This window comes from Carcharhinus amblyrhynchos, chromosome 27, assembly GCF_965287045.1.
Source record: "Carcharhinus amblyrhynchos chromosome 27, sCarAmb.v2.hapA, whole genome shotgun sequence".
Classification (NCBI taxonomy): Eukaryota; Metazoa; Chordata; class Chondrichthyes; order Carcharhiniformes; family Carcharhinidae; genus Carcharhinus; species Carcharhinus amblyrhynchos.
Window position 1 is genome coordinate 20,475,235 of NC_137350.1, and position 21,242 is coordinate 20,496,476.

General features: G+C 44.1%; 1 protein-coding gene across 1 annotated transcript in view; it reads right to left on the reverse strand.

Annotated features, from left to right (window-relative positions):
* Window positions 1-21,242, reverse strand: part of LOC145359265 (neurabin-2-like) — a 236,776-nt gene that overhangs the window by 82,854 nt on the left and 132,680 nt on the right. The window contains exons 3-4 of the mRNA XM_080213792.1: window positions 5,831-5,963; window positions 3,728-3,848 (exon numbers count right to left, since the gene is read on the reverse strand). Of these exons, the coding sequence (XP_080069918.1) occupies window positions 3,728-3,848; window positions 5,831-5,963 (254 nt within the window). The remainder of the gene's footprint in view (window positions 1-3,727; window positions 3,849-5,830; window positions 5,964-21,242) is intronic.

Consider the following 21,242-nt stretch of genomic DNA (forward strand, 5'->3'; position numbering starts at 1 on the left):
AAGGTGGCTTCCCAACAGTTTCAACCCGCCATTATCCTGCCATGACAGCTGGGACCACAAGCTCCTGCCGGTGTTTCACGCCATTTGGAAAGTGGTTTCTTATCTCCCAACATGTTGTCCACTCCCAACCCTCATTGGGAAGACTGGGCAATCCCAGCCAAAGAGTGAATGTTATGATCAGCATGGGCTGCACTGCTGTCCTGGGCAAACGTGGTCAGGTTGGAATACCAAAGTAGGAGAGATTTTCTGTTTCTGGATAAGGAGCAATTTGTTGTGCTTTAATAACCGATCGTAACACACAAATATTTCCAGTGACTACTGTGTCCTTTCTAATAGCTGCAACATATAAACTGCAGCTGGGGTTGAAAACTAACTTTTATTTCCCTTTTAATCAAACTCATGAACAGACGGATGTTAAGAATGTTAAGAAAGGAAATTTTAAGGCAAGGACAGATACATTTTTGAACAGTGAAGGAATTAAGGGTTATGGTGAGCGGACTGTAAGTGGAGCTCAGTTCATGAAAAGATCAGCCATAATCTTATTACATGGCAGAGCAGGTTCAAGAGGCCAGATGGTCTACTCCTGCTCCTAGTTCTTATGTTCTAAATCCCACAAGAATGGGTTGAGAAATACAAAGAACAAAGTACAGCATAGAAACAGGCCCTTCAGCCCTCCAAGCCTGTGCTGACCATGATGCCCTAACTAAACTAAAAAAAACCTTCTGTCCTTTCTTGGTCTGTATCCCTCTATTCTCTCCCTATTCATGTACCAATCCAGATGCCTCTTAAATGTTGCTACTGTACCTGCTTCCACTACCTCCTCTGGCAGCACGATCCAGGCACCCTGTGCTTGAAAAACTTCCCCCGCACAGCTCCCTTAAACTTTCCCCCTCTCATCTTGAAACTGTGCCCCCTTGTAATTGACACTTCCACCCTGGGAAAAAGCCTCCGGCTATCCACCTGGTCTACATCAAATGTAATGATTCTCTCTGTTACTTTTGTCAATAAGCTAAATGACCTCCTTGTGTGACATGAATGACTCCATAAATCTCTGTGAAGAATACAAATACTAGCGGTGATAAGAAATTACCCTGCTAGAACCGTTGTGTTATACTGCATATGGTTTATCTACAGAGCTGCATATTTGGACATGGCAAATACCATCATTTTATTGAGTGACTCTGCCTTTCTCTCCAAAACAGGAGACATATTGCCCTGTGCAACTACAATATGACCATTTCTTTCAGTAACTCAGTCAGAAGCTGATTATAGAGGGAAACAGCGCTGTAATAGGACACATTTTTAAAGACAGCATTAAGGTCAAGAAGATGCTTATGTAAGCAAGCATCACTTAGTGACAGCATTCACACAGAGAAGCTTGTACCTCTTTCATCTGAACTCAAACCAATCTGGGCAAAATGAAATGATCAATGGACACTGTTAAAAGGAAGATCATGGAATCTCTACAGTGCACAGGAGGCGACTCTCGGAAAGAATGTCTTACCCAGATCCCCTCCCCACTCCTTATCCCTGTAACCCTACACATTTACCATGGCTAATCCATCTAGCCTACACATCTTATGAAACATAGAAACTAGAAGCACGAATAAGCCATTTGGCCCTTCAAGCCCACTCCGTCATTCATTCTGATCACGGTCAATCATCAAATTCAATATCCTGATTCCCCCTTTCCCCCGATCCCTTTAGCTCCAACAGCTATATATAATTTCCACTTGAAATCACACAACGTTTCGGCCTCAACTACTTCCTGCGGTAGTGAATTCCAAACATTCTGGGTGAAGAAACACTCTTGGGACATTAAGGGGCAATTAGCACGACCAATCCAACTAACCAGCACATCTTGGAAGGGAACTGGAGCACCCAGAGGAAACTCACGTAGACACGGGCAGAATGTGCAAACTTCACACAGACTGTCACCCGAGGCCAGAATTGAACCCGGGTCCTTGGTGCTGTGAGGAGGCAGTGCTCGCTACTGTGCCACTATGCTGCATTAAAAATAAAATTCTAAATAACTGCCATCCCTTTTTTCACTGGGCAAGCAAGTCTGATATTTCCTGTAAGTGATTTGTTTGTAACTAGTTGCTTCTGCTTTCACAGTTCCCTTCAGTAGCTTTGCTGAATAACCACATCCTAAAACATGACATGTTTCCAGCTACACAGCAGATCCCTTTAATAGCGACATAAACAAATGTCTGCTGGGACATGTCTTAAAGGTAAAACGCTGGGGTACTTAAGCAATTCACTTTCCCACCCTGTCTCTCCCGCTGTTCATAGCCAATCCAATGGTGTTGCCAATAAATTACTCGAAAGACAGTTTGCCTTCCATACATGCATTTTCCATTATAATTGCATTGAAAGTGTTCATTACATCGTGAGAAATATTGCAGCTCCCTCGGCTCAATGACTCATCGAGATAGATAGCCGGAGCTTGTTCTTTAAGGTTCAGTGCAATGCCATTCAAATATATTTCAAAGTGAGAATAGCTTCTTGTTGGGAATGTAATTTTGGTCTGGAGAGGGTGACTTCTGTTAAAACAGATAGTGTTCAGCTTCTACCCCGTGGAATACCAGCTTCCATTTAGATACAATTCTGCACTCGCTCGTTTCCTTCTCTATGAACGGTATGTTTTGTCTGTATAGCGTGCATGAAACAGTACTTTTCACTGTCTGTTAATACACGTGACAATAATAAATCAAATCAAATCAAATCCACTTAGAATATATTCTAGAATACCACAGCAATATAACAATAAGATTGCTGCATATTGGCTGTTTGATCCCTCTGATAACCACTTCATCATAGTATCCCTACAGTGCAGAAAGAGGCCATTCAGTCCATCAAGCTTGCATTGACAACAATCCCACCCAGGATCTAGCCCTGTAACCCTACATATCTACCCTGCTACTCTACGCTGACACCGAGGGGCAATTTAACATAGCCAATCAACTTAACCTGCATGTTTCTGGACTGTGGGAGGAAATTGGATTAGTCGGAAGAAACCCACACAGACACAGGGAGAATGTGCAAACTCCACACAGACAGCGACTCAAGACTAAAATTGAATCCCGGTCCCTGGTGCTGTGGGACAGCAGTGCTAACCACTGCGCCAATGTGCCAACTCCCTCTCCCCAACCTTTCATACTAGAATAACCAGTCTTGTACCTTCTCTATGCAAAGGACTCTTCCTATTTACAAGCCCAGTCTCTCTAACCATCAACAAATTGTTGCAATGCCAACACGCAACATGATGGAACTTTGACCCATTATATCCAATTACTAAATAATCAGATGCATGTGAGGCTGGCAATTCATATGCTTTGCATTAAAGATATAAATGAGAGCATTTCTTTCAATAAGCAAATCATTATGATTTTGGCACAAGTTAATTCTGTCGGTGAACAGTACAAACGTAAGTCTCAGTAAATGACCTCCCGATTCAAACAGTACTCTTTTTGGAAATTAATGATGAGGCACTTACAGTTTTTAGCCCCCAGTCTTCACTAATCATTTACTAAAATATTTAACTATTCCTAAGCTGCACAAAAATATCAAATTAGGAAGATTTGATTGTTTAAGAAAGGTGTCACTGTTCTTCAAATCAACGGCCAATAATTAGCATCTGTGGCTTATCACAAACTGCAGAGGTACACAGCATTCCAGAATAGTATGAATAACCATATGTTAATTGGGACAAATCAACCCATACCTGCCATCCCTGTGAGCAGCTCCCCCTTCAGTTACCGTCTTCACAAATATTCCCAGTTTCTCCAACCCCATGTCCGCTCCAGCTCCCATTCCGATGATGCTGATGCCCAGGCCATCACTATCTACGGTTGGAAAGAGGTACATTTCAGTTTAGCAAGCAACTCACTTCCAACTTAAACAAGAAACGGGAAATGCTGGAAAATCTCAGCAGGTCTGACAGCGTCTGTGGGGAGAGAACCGAACCAACGTTTTCGTGTCTAGAAAACCCTTTGTCAAAGCTCAGAGTTGGGGGGGGAGGATCAGCAACATCAACTCCTGAGAGATCAGAATAAAAATAATAAAAAGAAATCCCTTCCACAGTCTCGGAACCCCCTCTCAGGACCCCCGTTATGCATGGAAAATGGGGTTGAAGTTACAATCAGGTCAGCCTTGATTTTATTGAATGGTGAAGAAGGCTCAAAGGGCCAAGTGGCCTACTCCTGCTCATTATTCGTATGTTTGTATGCAGAACATCATTGAAAGTTTCAGAAGCAGTAGGAGTATCGTACAAGAGGGGTGAGCTATGTTAGTTGTGAAGGATGGAGATATTGACAATAGGACGGCATGGCGGCACAGTGGTTAGCACTGCTGCCTCACAGTGCCAGGGTCCCAGGTTTGATTCCAACCTTGGATCACTGTCTCTGTGGAGTTGGAATGTTCTCCCCATGCCTGCATGGGTTTCCTCCGGGTGCTCTGGTTTCCTCCCACAGTCCAAAGATGTGCAGGTTAGGTTGACTGGCCTTGCTAAGTTGGCCCTGGTGTCAGTTGATTAGTGGGGTAAATATGTAGGGTTACTGGCATAGGACTGGGTGAGATTGTGGTTGGTGCACATTTGATGGGCCGAATGGCATCTTTCTAACTGTAGGCATTCTACGATCGAGTATAGGAACTGAAGCCTGACTCTGAGTCAAGCTGATGTTATGCACTGTCACGTCATGCCTGAACAAGTGGTTAGGCTGAGTTTTGTTGGGTATCAGGATGGGGATTTGAGTGCCTGATAACAGCTGAACAAGGTGGCTGTATTCCTACCAATGTTAAGCTGGAGAAAGCTTTGGACCATCCGGGTTTGATTTAGACAGTAACAGGAATTAAAACTGGATTTGTGGGCAGAAGTTGGTTACCAATAATATCAACAAAAGGCAGCAAATTGGAGAGGACCAAGGATGCAAAGTTAGTGCACATTAGAAGAAACTGTAAGAATAGGGGAGAAACAGCAGCAAGAGGTATGCTGGCTTCGGTGAGAGGAACTGCGGTGGGTTGAAACCATGGACAATAGTCAGTGGAGAGACTGGTAGCCATGAGGCGTTGGACTGGGGTAAACACAGTAAGAAGTCTCACAACACCAGGTTAAAGTCCAACAGGTTTATCTGGAATCACGAGCTTTCGGAGCGCTGCTCCTTCATCACCAATGCTCTAAAAGCTTGTGATTCCAAATAAACCTGTTGGACTTAACCCCGTATTGTGAGCTTTCTTACAGTGGAGAGGATGGAATACGTTGACTGCAAGCAAGGGCGCAGAGAGGTTGAGAGTGGACACTGTGCCACTGAGAAACACCTATCTTTCAATCAACTTTACCTGAACGCTACTCAATTTGCTATCAGTTTTGTCTAAGTATTAGATAAAAAACTCAACATATAACTTTGTGCTCCACCCTCTAACCTTTTTCTACCTGAAGAGTCATGTGCAACACAAAGACACATATATATATATCTATCTATTCATTGGAATTTTATATTGGAAACCCAGAGTGCACCAATGCCATTGTGAACACAGGCTGTTACACTCTAAATTTCCACATCTGCTTCTGCCAATTTATGCCAATACTTCCAAAAGTTGGTGAAAAAGGGACTTTTCCATTTTTATTCCAATGTTGCAGGCCAGCAGATTAGTAACGTCATGTGTCTCGTCTGGTCCATGTTCTATTAATCATTTCCACAGCATGAGGACCAGACACCAAAATTAGAGTGCTAAGGAACATTATGACCACTCTAAGTACTTATTATCTTCAATATGAGCAAAGGTTAAAAAAGACTCAGTTATTTTTGGCAGCTTCAGTACAAATTACCCTTTTCAAGTTCCACAGGAAAGAGGTCCAATCTTTCCACGCGTTTTTCCAGTTCGTACTCTGCCGACGCCGCCATGGGGTCCACGTCGTCATTTCGCCTGTCATAGTCTTCATTGGAGTAGGTTGTGAACACCTGTCAGAACAACATTAACATTTCAGTATCGCAACAATTGTCAAATTTGTATTCAATTTGATCCCGGACTTCTTGAATCATTGAGTCATCCAATGGCAGCTTGAATTATACTGACATTGGCCGTCAGGTATGAACATGACTTAACTCTTTCACCGAATTTCACCGCACAGCCGAAAAATTCCAGCCATTCACACCCTGCTGCTGCTGCCGGCGAGGATGGAGAATTCGTCGCTCAGCCAAATCTCCCTTCACTGCAGCGGGACTGGAGAATCCCGCTGGTGTGAACATCCGGAAGGTTCTGGCCAACACCTTAACTACGCTTTCACTTCTGTTCCTCAGGCAGTGAGGTTGAGTAGAGAGGTTTTGTGTGTGGCCCTCAGACTGAGAACATTTTTTTTAGCACATTTTGCGAGTAGCCCTCAGACTGAGGACTACTCATAAAATGTGCTGCAAATATGTACTTTCTGACCTGAAAGAAATTGTTAGCAATCTTTAATATTGTTTAAAGAGGCTGAGAGATATCTTTGCTTATTTGTAGCAAACTCACAAACGCATTCATAAAGAAACCCAGATTTGTTGATACAAAAGTAGATTTGTTGAAATGAAAAGGTAAATCAGGTTGGCTCCGTAACACAAATGCAATCCCTCCTGCTGGGTGGAATTCACAGCACAGTGGGTGGACCTACACCACCAGGTAGCGGCTCAAGAATGCAGCTAATCACCACCTTCTCAAGGGCAATTAGAGACAGGCAACTAATGCTAGTCAAACCAGTGATGCCCACATTCCATCAATGAATAGAAAAACATAAACAGAAGTTTGGATAAAGTGTCATTTCATGCAATGAAAACTCTCCCAGTTTTATATAAAGTTGCTTTTTGAGATGTGTTGGAATATCTGCTCCTTAAAAATTACAAATAAACTTGTATCAATATAGCACCTTTCATGAACGCAAGGTGCCCCAAATACTTTACTGTCAATGAAGTACTTTGGAAGTGCAGTCACTATTGCACTGTGCATGTAGTAAACATGATAGGCACCTTGAGCAAGCTCCCACAAACAGCTATGCCATGATGTCCAACGGTGTCCAATAAAAATGTCCACATACTAGAGATACTAATTGAGAAGTGAACATCGGCCAGGACACCGTGGATGCTTTCTCCTGCATGTCTTCAAAATAATACCACTGGTATCTTTATATTCCCCTGAGAGGGATAGTACCTTGGGTTAGTATCTCATCCAAAAGATAAGATCACCAACGGTGAAGCACTCTCCCTCAGCATTGCACCGGAGAGTCAGCCTGGATCACTCACTCAGGTCTCTGCAGTCAGACTGAAACCTACAACATTCTGGTTCAGAGGCAAGCCAGGTTACAGTGAGCCCCACGGCTCAAATATCTGTTAGTTACCATTCAGCTTGCTATTGCTTTAAAGTGGATTTCTAATTTCAATTGCTATTCAATCCAGTTCTTGTCCCACCTGCAGTCAGTTGGCACAGTTGGCTGGACAGCTGGTTCATAATATAAAACAACGCCAACAGCATGGGTTCAATTCCCACATGGACTGAGATTATTCATGAAGATGCCATCTTCTCAACCTTGCCTGATGTGAGGTGGTTCTCAGGTTAAATCACCACCAGTTAGCTCTCCCCACTGAAACGGGGACAGCAGCTTGTGGTCATCCATGACAATGGTGGCTTTAGTTTTATCATAGTATTCTAACACTGCAGAAGGAGGCCATTCAGCCCATTGAGCCTGTTCCAACAACAATCCCACTCAGGCCCTATCCCTGTAACTCCAAGTATTTACCCTGCTAATCTCCCTAACACTGAGGGTCAATTTAGCATGGCCAATCCACCTAACCTGCACATTTTTGAGACTGTGGGTGGAAACTGAAGCACCTGGAGGAAACCCATGCAGATATGGGGAGAATGTGCAAACTCCACACAGACAAAGGGGATTGGGAATATGATTGGGCCAGATGGTGGCACAGTGATTAGCACTGCTACCTCACAGCACCAGGGATCCGAGTTCAATTCTGGCCTTGGGTGACTGTCTGTGTGGGTTTCCTCTGGGTGCTTCAGTTTCCTCCCTCATTCCAAAGATGTGCAAGTTAGACTGATTGGCCATGCTAAATTGCCCCTTAATGTCAGGGGGACTAACAGGGTGACTACATGGGGCTGTGGGGATAGGGCCTGGGATGGGATTGTTGTCAGTACGGACTCGATGGGCCAAAAGGCCTCCTTCTGCACTGTAGGGGTTCTATGAAAATGACTCGAGACTGGAATCAAACCTGGGTCCCTGGTGCTGCAAGGCAGCGGTGCTAACCACTGTGCCACTGTGCCACTCAATCTTAATCAGAACTAGTCAGTAATTATTATTAAAAGACAAATCTTCAAACTCTTGCATCCTAAATTTATATCATCAAGAATTTTATTTATAAATATGTCATACGTAACAAATAATATCGAGGAGGGGTTCAATGGCAGCGACTGAGAAGATTAATGTGAAAAGGCCTCAAAGCACTTTTTTGAGCAATGATCCAGCAAAGAGGATCAATATCTACGTTCTTATGGGTGTGATAACCTGCAATTAAAACATTCTTATGGTGAATGCTTACTCCGACCAGAATCATCTTTCAGCAAGTTATCAGAGGTTGCAAAAAATGAAAGTGTTGAACAAGAGCTGCATTTCCTGATTTACAGAAACAACAGAAATTCCTGGAACCATCACTGAGTCAAACTGACTGTATTTACAGATGGAGTAGAGCAGGGTTAAAGGAACGGCAGGTTATGCTGGAAGAGTGAGATAGGAAGGAGGCCCAGGTCCAGCACACCTGGACAGAAGTGGCCTGAATTGGCCTGTTTCAGTGCTGTGCATTCTTTTTATGAAGCATGTCGAACCGCCTCCAAAGTTATAACTGGGCGGCACGGTAGTACAATGGTTAGTGCTGCTGCCTCACAGCGCCAGGGACCCGGGTTCGGTTCCCAGCTTGTGTGACTATCTGTGTGGAGTTTGCATGTTCTCCCCCTGCTTGCGTGGGTTTCCTCCCACAGTGGGGTGGCACGGTGGCACAATGGTTAGCATTGCTGCCTCATAGCGCCAGGGACCTGGGTTTGATTCCTGGCTTGAGTCACTGTCTGTGTGGAGTTTGCACATTCTCCCCGTGTCTGTGTGGGTTTCCTCCGAGTGTTCTGGTTTCCTCCCATGGTCCAAAGATGTGCAGGTTTGGCCACGCTAAATTGCCCCTTAGTGTCAGAAGGACAAGCTAGGGTAAACCTACGGGTTATTGGGATAGAGCCTGGGTGCGGTTGTGGTCGGTACAGACTCGATGAGCATAATGGCCTTCTTGTGCACTGTATGGGCAGAATTTTACTGGCATGTCCGCCCAGGTTTCCCATGATCCCGCCCGAGGCCAACAGAGAATGCCGTTCTCCGAGCCGAGCACGCCCCTGGAATTGGGCTCTCATGCCGGTAAAATTCCGGCCTATGATTCTATATTTGGGGTGGCACAATGGTTAGCACTGCTGCCTCACAGTGCTAGGGACTCAGGTTCAATTCCAGCCATGGGTGACTGTCTGTGTGGAGTTTGCACATTCTCCCCATGTCCACATGGGTTTTCTCCAGGTGTTCCAGTTTCCTCCCACAGTCCAAAGATATATGTGGGTCAGGCTGATTGGCCACGCTAAATTGACCCTTAGTGTCAGGGAGATTAGCAGGGTAAATAGGTGGGGTTACAGGGATAGGGCCTGGGTGGGATTGTTGTCGGTGCAGGCTTGATGGGCCAAATGGCCTTGTTCTGCGCTGTGGAGATTCTATGATTCTATGATATTAGTGCTTGCAACAACATAAATTTGATCAGTCAGCAAAGAGGCAGTTGAAGGAACACGTCTATGTGTTGATTATTAAGATTATATTTGAATACATGGTTACCGTTACACTAATCTCTCATAAAGCCAGCAACGTGCTACAAACTAGTGCTGGTCCCTGGTTAACTTAAATGGTGGCAAAGAACATTGGATCTTTCTTTCAACTAAAGACCAGTCAGCCGCCTTATCAGTTTGGGGACGTTGGTGCGTTTCTATTTCATTTGGGTAGTATTTGCATACATTTGCTGTACATTTTTAGATGTTTCAAGCCATGACTGTATTTTTTTCTGTGCTGTTGCAGAGTAGTCATGGTGAGGGAGTTACCATGGTTACATCTACTGGTTCCTGCAGTGGTCTATTGATGAAAAATTGCTGGTCTCAGATTTAGAGAGCCAGCATTAATTTGAACCCCTGATGCTAGAGATGGAAGGAAATTGAGATGCAATTAGACTAACTGGGAGTTAGGGGAGAGAACTGTGATGTCTTCACAATGATACGATAATGCCTGTAGCAAATTCTCCATTTTTTTTTCTGCTGGAATAAGGAAAAGTGAGTTCATATTCTTGATTCACTCATACATCAGTTGGTGGTGCTGCGAGAGCTCATTGCAAGAATTCAAGCTTCTGATCCAGATGGATGAAGTTTTGTGGCCTGTAATATTGCTAAGTTTCAGTCAGAAATATTAGATAACAATGTACAGCCAAGGCATTTACTTGTAGGGGAAAATGGGCAAAAATCACTCTTTCTTAAGGTTGTGAAGAACACGGTGGCACTATGGTTAGCAATGCTGGGGCCTTTGGTTTGGTTCTCAACTTGGGTGACTGTGGAATTTGCACATTCTCCCCATGTATGTGTGGGTTTCCTCCCACAGTAGGGCGGCATGATGGCACAATGGTTAGCACTGCCGCGGCACAGCACCAGGGAACCCAGGTTTGATTCCCAGCTCGGGTCACTGTCTGCACGTTCTCCCTGTGTCTGAGTGGGTTTCCTCTGAGTTCTCCGGTTTCCTCCACAGTCCAAAAGACATGTTGATTAGGTAGACTGGCCATGCTAAGTTCTCCCTCAGTGTATCCAAAGAGGTGCCAGAGTGTGGCGACTAGGGGATTTTCACTGTAACCTCACTGTGGTGTTAATGTAAGCCTACTTGTGACACTAATAAATAAACTTTACAGTCCAAAGATGCACAGGTCAACCTGTGGCTCTGGAGACACATGTAGGCCAGACTAGGTAAGAACAGTAGATTTCCTTCCCTAACCTGATGGATTTTTTTTAACAATTGTTTCATGGTCATCAGTAGATTCTTAATTCCAGATTTTTTTTTATTGCATTCAAATCCCACCATCTGCAGGATTTGACCCCAGTTCCCCAGAACATTAGCTAAATTTCTGGATTAATAATCTAGAGATAATACCACTAGGCCATCACCTCTCCCCAATCTAATGCTTGTTTCAGGTGTGGGCACTGCAAGTTGATTTTATGTCCTTTGTCGATTTGGCAAGCAACGCATTGCAACCTATAATAAGCAAGTGTGCTTCCTGTCTGCTATTCTAGAGAACTTGGGTCTGGTTAGTGCCTGAAAAACAAACAACTGCTTGGGAAGTTTCTAGGCCTATGTAAATGCAAATCGACCTAATTAGCAAATAATTTCTCATGCAAATCTGTTGGAAATTAGTATTGAAATGGTCATGAATATGTGAATTAATCTTGTTCTCTCTAGAAAAGGGAAGGTTGAAAGGTTCTGTAATTGCTACTTTAAGAATGCTAAATAGAACTAGATAAATAAACCATGGTGAGCCTCTTTGCCTTATCCAGAAGAGTCGACACAAAGACCATGTTCTGTACATAGAGGAGGCAAATTTAAAACTAATCTACGGAACGACAATTTGAGCAAGTGGCCAATTCAGGGGACAGGATTTTCAAACGTGCATCAAGGCACAGCTTGGCTACTGGGGAGAAGCCCCACCCACCCCGCCCCCAACCCCCCATCCCCCCTAACCCCTTTCAAATCTTCCAGGTATGGAGTTGCGGGCGTTGGACTGGAGTAAGAAGTCTCACAACACCAGGTTAAAGTCCAACAGGTTTATTTGGCAGCAAAAGCCACTAGCTTTCGGAGCACTGTCCCTTCATCAGGTGAGTGGGAGTTCTAATCACAAACAGGGCATATAAAGACACAAACTTGCTTTACAAAACATTGATTGGAATGTGAGTCTTTACAAGTAAGTTTTAAAGGTACAGACAATGTCAGTGGAGAAAGCATTAAGCACAGGTTAAAGAGATGTGTATTGTCTTCAGACAGGACAGTTAGTGAGATTTTGCAAGCCCAGGCAAGTTGTGGGGGTTACAGATAGTGTGACATGAACCTAAGATCCCAGTTGAGGCTGTCCTCATGTGTGCGGAACTTGGCTATCAGTCTCTGCTCAGCGACTCTGCGCTGTCGTGTGTCGTGAAAGTCGCATTGGAGAACGCTTACCTGAAGATCAGAGGCCAAATGCCCGTGACCGCTGAAGTGTTCCCCAACAGGAAGAAAATACTCTTGCCTGGTGATTGTCAAGCAGTGTTCATTCATCTGTTGTCGTAGTGTCTGCATGGTCTTCCCCATGTACCATGCCTCGGGACATCCTTTCCTGCAGCACAGCAGGTAGACAATGTTGGCCGATCTCCCAGGCACACCTGGGATCTCAGTGTCACTGCTCTATACCCTCCAGGCAGCTGGAGTGCTAAAGAACTCATCACGCACCTCCTTCCCGGTGGGGTAGTAAGTTGCAATAAAGCAATCAGCAATTTACAAATGGATAAGTTAGGTGAGTGGGCCAAAATGAGGCAAGTGGAGTTTAATGTGAATAAGTGTGAGGTTATCCATTTTGGTCAGAAAAATAAAAAGGCAATTTTTTATCAAAATGGGGAGAAACTTTGGAGTGCTCCGGTGCAGAGGGATCTGGGTGCCCTTGTGCATGAATCGCAGAAAATTTGGATGTAGGCACAGAAGGCAATAAGAAAGGCAAATGGAATTTTGGCATTTATTGTTAAAGGGAAAGAGTATAAAAGTAGGAAGGTGCTGCTGCTACCGTGCAAAGCATCAGTGAAACCGCATTTGGAGTATTTGTATAGTTTTGGTTCCCTTATTTGAGGAAGGATATAGTTGCATTGAAGGTGGTTTAGAGAAGGTTCACTAGATTGATTCCAGTGATGACGGGTTTGCCTTGTGAAGAAAGATTGGGCAGTTTAGGCCTATACTCCCTGGATATACTCCTTGAAAACTTAGAGGAGATCTAATCGAGATATATAAGATGCTAAAGGGGATTGACAGGATAGATGTAAAGAGGATGTTTCCTCTTGTGGTGCAGTCTAGAACAATAGGTCATAGTTTTAGGGTAAGGGGAAGCAGATTTAAAACAGAGATGAGGAGAAATTACTTCTCTCAAACGGTGGTGAATATGTGGAATTCACTACCTCAGATGGCAGTGGACGTCGGGACACTGAGTAAATTTAAGGAGGAGATACACAGATTTTTAAGTACAATGGGTTGAAGGATTATGGAGAACAGGCAGGAAAGTGGAGTTGACGCTGAGATAAGACCAGCCAGAATGGCGAAGCAGACTCGAGAGGCTGAATTGCCTACTCCTGCTTCTTATGGAATGTGCCCTGACAAAGCAAAGCTGGAAAGCAACGCAGTGCTTTTTGTTAAGGTTCATCCAAAGCAGCTCCGTAATGTCGGATTCTGCGCTCTACCAACTGTTGCCAGTGATACGCACCAAAACATTAATTGCTGATGGAGGATGATCAGCTCGGAGAAAGGCGTTCTTTGCTACCTACTTGTCTTCCGGTACAGAGTTGCCCCCGGCTGAGTGTTTGAGGATCGGCACATCACAATGTCCAAGGTCTACATGCTGAGGGATGCAGTAAAGCTTGGGGCAGCTGCCTCAAAAGAGCTACGATCTAAGACCATCCCACCACGTTACGCGGAGCGGTGGGAACTCATGTAAAAGCCTTCATGCGATATGTTCAACAGGATAGGGATAGATTAATATAAGCTGTAAGTGTACTGAGGAACCTTGAAGTGTCATGTATTGTACTGGAACAGAATAACTTGCATTACGCTTTATGTAATCTTAAAGATTTGAACTGTTATGTAATGCACTTTTACAGAATTTCATGAATAAAGCATATTTTTTGAGAAGAAATCTATAGAAAAGAATCCCTAGGAAGAGGTTGAAAGCACTTAATGGTAATTCAAATGCAAATTAAGTATATTTCTTTCAGGAAGCAACTTTTTGGGATGCAGTATACGCTCAATCTGGGACATGACATAAGCATGCTGAGGAATGAAAAAGATGATGTTAAATTCATGCTTCCCAAAGCTGTCCATCACTGGCAATAGGGAATAGAATAGAATAGGTACCCTACAGTGCAGAAGGAGGCCATTTGGCTCATCACGTTTGCACTGACAACAATCCACCCAGGCCCTATCCCCGTCATTCCACATATTTATCCTGCTAGTCCCCCAACACTAAGGATCAATTTATCACAGCCAATCAACCTAACCCGCACATCTTTGGACTGTTTGAGAAAATTCGAGCATCCGAAGGCAACCCACTCAGACACAGGGAGAATGTGCAAACTTCACCCAGTCGGGGCCGGAATTGAACCTAGGTCCCTGGCGCTGTGAGGCAGCAGTGCCACCAAAGAAGGCCATTTGGCCCTTCGGGCCTGCACTGACAACAATTCCACCCAGGCCCTATCCCCCTGACTCGAAGAATCAATTTAGTATGGCCAATCAACCTAACCTGCACATCTTCGGACTGTGGGAGGAAACTGGAGTGCCTGAAGGAAACCCACGCGGACATGGGAAGAACATGCAAATTCTACACAGACAGTCACCCGAGGCCAGAACTGAACCCGGTGCTGTGAGGCAGCAGTGCTAACCATTGTGCCACCATGCCTCCGAAAAAGGCCATTTGACCCATTGGACCTGCACTGACAACAATCCTACTACGGCCCTATCCCCACAACCCCATGTATTTACCCTGTTAATCCCCCTGACTCTAAGAATCAATCAACCTAACGTGCACATCTTTGGACTGTGGGAGGAAACTGGAGCTACTGTGCCACCCTGCTGCCTAGCGACTGCAAAATCTGGGCATTTTGTTATATTGCCCTATCTGCTGCCCTCTGGGGTCAGGAGGAGGAAACAAAGTTGATTCAATAACAATGAAGTCCAGGCCAAGTTTCTTGGGCCAGAATTCTTCTATTCTGCTTGCCACTGGAATTTTCGTGGGCGGGTTGTGGACAAAGTGAAACCCCACTGACAGTCTGGTGGGAATTTCTGGCTTTTAGACCAGCACGGCCGGAGAATTCCGCCCTTGGTGTTATTGGCAAATGAAGCTACCATACATCAGTCTCTTCATCTGAGCCAATCCCTGTAAAACTCCACAAGTTACATTTCTGACCCATTTATCCCAACTTTCTGCTAATATGTTACCCCCTACACTATAAGCTCTTTTTTTTGTAGCAACATTTGATGTGGCACCTTAGCAACTGCCTTCTGAAAAGTTAAGTACACTACATCTACAGGTTCTCCTTTATCCATCTTATTTGCAATCTCTTCAAAAAATTTGAAAATAATTAGTTAAACAATTCCCCTGTCACAAAGCCATTTTGACTGCTTGATTACCTTGAATTTTTCGAAGTGCCCTGCCATAAGATCTCAGTAAAAGCTCTGAGGAAGTCATATGAACTCAAAGGGGCAAATTTTCCCGTTCCGTCTGCCGCGGGAAGACCATGGAAAAGTCCGTTGACCTCGGACCAGGATTTTTTGGTTTTGGGGCAATCACGGCTGGAAAATCCAACCCAAATATTAACTCTGCTTTTCTCTCCATACTTGCTGCCAGACCTGTTGAGTTGTTTCAGCATTTTCTGTTCTTATACTCTATGGCAGATAGTAGACCAGCTGGCCTGCAGTTCCTACTTTCTGTTGTCTTGGAAGGCGGCTACAAGAGGTTCCTAAGTCACGTTCTCTCACTCAAAACTGGTGTGAAAGTAACTAGTTATTCCAATAACAGTAATTCAGTATTAGGTGAAGTTAGTATGATGATACATCCTATTACTTGCCTCCGGTTGTAGTTGGAGGGAACAAAGTCTTGTTATTGGAAAGGAAGTAGCTGAAGAAAGCAGTCAAGCTAGGTCAAGTTATTTGCAGTAGAGATCAGGAAGAGTGACTCTGACACTGAGGAAATGCTAATATGGTCTTTGATTAAGGAGGACCAACGGAGACACCACAAGGCCAAAGTCATGTTAAAGGGCAAAGTTCAGCTGACATTTTGCAAGGCAAAGTCTGTGCCTTAAACACAGTGAAAAACAGGAAATAAAGAGCTAGCTGGATCTGAAAGAACATGGTCCAACACAAGAAAACCCTGGGTACCCCCGAGTACATGTGGATTTTTTTTGAAACGAACTTTGTTTTGGTCGGTTGCCATTGCAAATTGATAAATGTTGGATCAATGCCCACTGTTAGTGCCAAAACTAATTAGTTAACATAGGTTTTGAGAAGTTGGTTTGTAATTTATGGCTTGCCCGAGGTGTTGGTATCAGATAATGACCCACAGTTTACGCCAGGAGAGTATGAACTATTTCTGATGGATGGAGTCAGACACGTTTTAGTTCCACCATATCAGCTAGCATCAAACAGTGCTGCGGGAAGAAGAGGGAAGATTGTTTTTTGGTCTTCTTTCCATCAAACGATTTCTGAGGGGCAGGGGCAGCAAGGCGTCACAGTGGTTAGCACTACTGCCCCACAGCACCAGGGACCCGGGTTCAAGCACGTTCTCCCCGTGTCTGCGTGAGTTTCCACCAGATGCTCCCTCTTCCTGCCACACTCCAAAGACGTGTGGGTTAGGATGATAGGCCACGCTAAATTTCCCCTTAGTGTCGGGGGGATTAGCAAGGGAAAAATGTGGGGTTACGTGGACAGGTCCTGGGTAGGATTATTGTCAGTGAAGACTCAATGGGCCAAATGGCTTTCTTCTGGAACGTAGGGATCCTATGATTCTATGAAAATGGCACTGTCATCAGGTTAAAGTCCAACAGGTTTATTTGTGTACCTGTTGGATTTTAACCTGGTGTTGTGAGACTTCTTATTGTGCCTTCCCCGGTCCAACCCCGGCATCTCCACATCATGGCATTTCCATCAACAGTAGCTCTTCACCCTCAAGTGAGCATCGGCCAACTAGACTCAGTGATATTTGTGGGGACAGATATCCTGAAGGAAGCTCGGGTGGAGAATGTGTGCTGCAGTGATAACACTTCAAGTGCCGTTCCCTATTGAGATCACGGCTCCACTGAATCTATCTTCTAATCATCAGCAGTTCTGCACTATTCTTCCTGTCTGCTCAGCTGAATAAAGCCAAGGTACTGGCAAATTTTGCTTCATACGTTAAGCATGTAAAATCGAGCACCAAACGTAATTAGCGTAGTCTTTTCATTGACAGTGAATTGTTGTAAGAAAACAGAAAGGCTAAATTCATCTTCACTAGTGTGAAGCAGAGAGCAGCCTATCAGCCAACTTCAGTACAGTGTATAACAGGCTACCAATCCAATACTGCCCTGCCAAAATTGAATCCTTCCTTCATTACCTTAAAGCAGCAACTTTATTTAAAACCTTAATTTTGTGCAGTGTTTAAACTATGGTTTTATTTGAATGATATATCTTATCATTAATTAATGTCACAAGTAGGCTTGCATTAACACTGCAATGAAGTTACTGTGAGAGCCTATTGCCCCGTCAGTGAACTCAGCCTCTCCTGAATGTGGGAGCTACCTGCTGGACACCCGTGTCAAAGACAAGGTGGCAACCATATTGGAGCCTGCCAGTGTCTTGCCGATGAGAGCTGGCAGCTCCTCCAAAGGTCAGCAGGATAAAGGTATGAGATTGAGAATGACCTGGGGAAAAAGCACACAAACTCCAGCATCTGATTATTTTCAATGTAAAATGAAAAATGTTCGCTTTGCTCCAGAGCTGACCTGACAATTGTGCATTAATCATAGAACTCCTACAGTGCAAAAGGAGGCCATTTGGCCCATTGAGTTTGCACCAACATGAATCCCACCAAGACTCTATCTCCGTAACCCCACATATTTACCCTGCTAATCTCCCTAATCCACACATTTTAGGACACTGAAGGATAATTTAGCATGGCCAATCTGCCTAACCTGCACATGTTGGGACTGTGGGAGGAAACCTGAGCACCCAGAGGAAACCCATGCAGACATGGGGAGAATGTGCAAACTCCATGCAGCCAGTCATCAGAGGCCAGAATTGAGCTCAGGTCCTTGGTGCTGTGAGGCAGCAGTGCTAACCACTGAGACACTGTGATGTCCATTAATGTGTTCCAGACTGTATGGGCACACAAATCAATTAAAAATTGCATTGCTGGCCTCCTTGGCTCATTAACTAGCTCCTCAAAGGAACTTAAAGGGCCGCTAACTGGTGGTGAGTTTCCTCCCTCATCACCTTGAAAGTTTCAGACAGTCCCAGAAGCTGGACAAATTCTGGGACCCGATGCCACCAGTGTTTGATAAGTGGCCCACTGTTCCCCGGTCAGATCACAATATTTAAAAATATCATCAATAGTTAATCACATTTCAATCTGAATTTAAATGAAAAGAAAATTGTAGAAACAAAGTTTTAAATTTCCACAAAAAGGTTTCTCAAGATCTATCTTCTTCCTAAAATACTTACATGCTAAATGTACAGGGTCTATAGCGACACGGTGGCACAGTGGTTAGCGCTGCGGCTTCATAGCACCAGGGACCTGGGTTCAATTCCTGGCTTGGGTCACTATACGTGCAGAGTCTGCACGTTCTCCCCGTATCTATGTGGGTTTCCTCTGGGTGCTCCAGTTTCCTCCCATAGTCTGAAAGACATGCTGGTTACGTGCACTGGCCATGCTAAATTCTCCCTCAGTGTACCCGAACAGGTGCTGGACTGTGCAGTGTTATCGTAAGCCTACTTGTGACTAATAAGTAAGCTTTAAACTACATAGCACAGGGTGAAAAAAATCTAATTCAAAGCAATGTTTAACGTGAACATAATTGAGTTATCCAATCATTTGGATGAGGCAATATAAGTTATGGAGATAGGTGAGCATTTAGTTTCGAAGAAATTAGAATTAACAGATAGCTTGAATTAAGTGACTTTGTATTAAGTGTTGAATATTTCAGGTGAAACCAACAGACATTAGGAACATGAACACAGCACTGAAAATAGATTAGACGCTCCAACTTTCTAACATGATATAATCATAGAACAAACATACTGCCCACAATTCTGGTGTGATATAATAAAAGGGTTTGAAATTGCTTTGTTTACAATCCGATGCTGAAAATCATTGATTCTGGTGCAAGGTTGTTGGTAATATTGCTCAATCATACATTTGGAATATTGTAAGCAATTTTGGGCCTTGTCTCTAAGGAAGGATATGCTGCCCCTGGTGCTGTGAGGGATGTGCTGGCTCTTCTGGACCCTCTCTTCTGCAGAAGAGGTTCAGGAGAATGATCTTGGGAATGAAAGACTTGACGTATGACTTGACGCACTTGGGGAGACTAAGTCTGTCCTGGATGGAGTTTAGACGGATGAGTGGGTATCTCATTGAAAATTACAGAACACTGAAAGGCCTGGATAGAGTGAATGTGGAAAAGATGTTTCCATTAATAGGACAGACTAGGATCCAAGGGCACAGTCTCAGAATAAAGATTTGGAAGAATTTCTTCAGCCAGAGGGTAGCAAATCAATGTGGGATTCATTGCCACAAAGATCGTGGAGACCAAATCATTGAATGTATTTACGACAGAGATAGATAGGCTCTTAATTGGTAAGGGGATCAAAGGTTATGGGGAAAAGGCAGGAGAATAGGATTGAGAAACATATCAGCCTTGATCGAACAGCAGAGTAGACTTGATGGGCCGAATGTCTTAACCCTGCTCCTATATCTTATGGTCTTATAAACTAATTTTCAATTGTCATTCATTTTGTTTCTTTTATGTTACCCTCTCGGGCCTTGGCAACAAATTTTGAAATTCTTTTAGGTTAGCTGAAAGGCACAGCTATTTAAAATCATTCTCATTTCCAGCTGAGGAGAGTGCATTATCAGGCTACCAGACAAGGCCATGCCTTCCTGTCCATCGATTTCATTTATATTTGTATCTGCCTCAACAATTTCGATTCATCGCACATCTGACTCATGCTTCTGTACTGAAGGGAAACCAATTTGAAATCCTGCTCCAAACAATACAGTAAAAACCCTCCAAAAGGACATTCAAAAGAGAGAATTTTTATGAATTGGCCTACGGGCGTGTAACTAGATGCTGAGGCCTTAAAGGGGCAGATGAGTTACATCTCATCGGCCAAATAAGTCATGCCAAATATAATTATGCTAAGATAACAAAAACATTAAAAAAAATGAATTTTTTTAAATTCTATTATGTGGACATCACTGGCAGTTATTACTGTCCCTAATTGCCCTTGAACTGATTGGATTGCTAGACCATGTGAGAGGCCAGTTAGAATCATAGACTCCTACAGTGCAGAAGGAGGCCATTCGGCCCATCGAGTCTGCACTGACCACAATCCCACCCTTTCCCCATAACCCCTATACATTTACCCTAACTAGTCCCACTGACACCAGGAGGCAATTTGGCATGGACAATCCACCTAATCCGCACATCTTTGGACAATGGGAGAAAACCAGAGCACCTGGAGGAAACCCACACAGACACGGGGAGAATGTGCAAACTCCACACAGTCGGAGACCCAAGCCGGGAACCGAACTCGGGGCAGCAATGCTAACTACTGTGCCACCCACTAAGACTCAACCACGTTGCTGTGGGTCTGGAGTCTCATGTAGATCAAACTAGGTAAAGATGGCAGATTTTACTCACGGAAGGTCACAAATGAAGCAGACGGATGGATGACAACTTCATGCTCACCATCACTGAGACTAACTTCATGTTCCCGTTTATTAACCAAATTTTAAATTCCACCACGACCTCAGCGTGATTTGAACTCTTATCCCTGGGTCTCTGGATTACTAGTTCAGCGATGTTACCACTAAGCCACTGCCTCCTCGCTATTAACTTCACTGCAGCTAACCATACCCAAACATTTCAAATCAAAAGGAGAATTCTCCACAAGATTTCTCCCTCCCCCACTTCCCCATTGAAGCACCTGCGAGTTATTCAGTTCAGAACAGCGAGTGTTTGTGCTATTCTCGCCATGTTTTGTGAATGAAAGCAACTTGTCCTCCTTCAGGAACAGGTGGAGTCCGACCCACAGCAGCTATGCTGCCAGCCACACATTCAAATCTGATTTCACTTGCACAGCTTGGCACCCCCTTACCCACCCACTGTACAATATGTGCAAC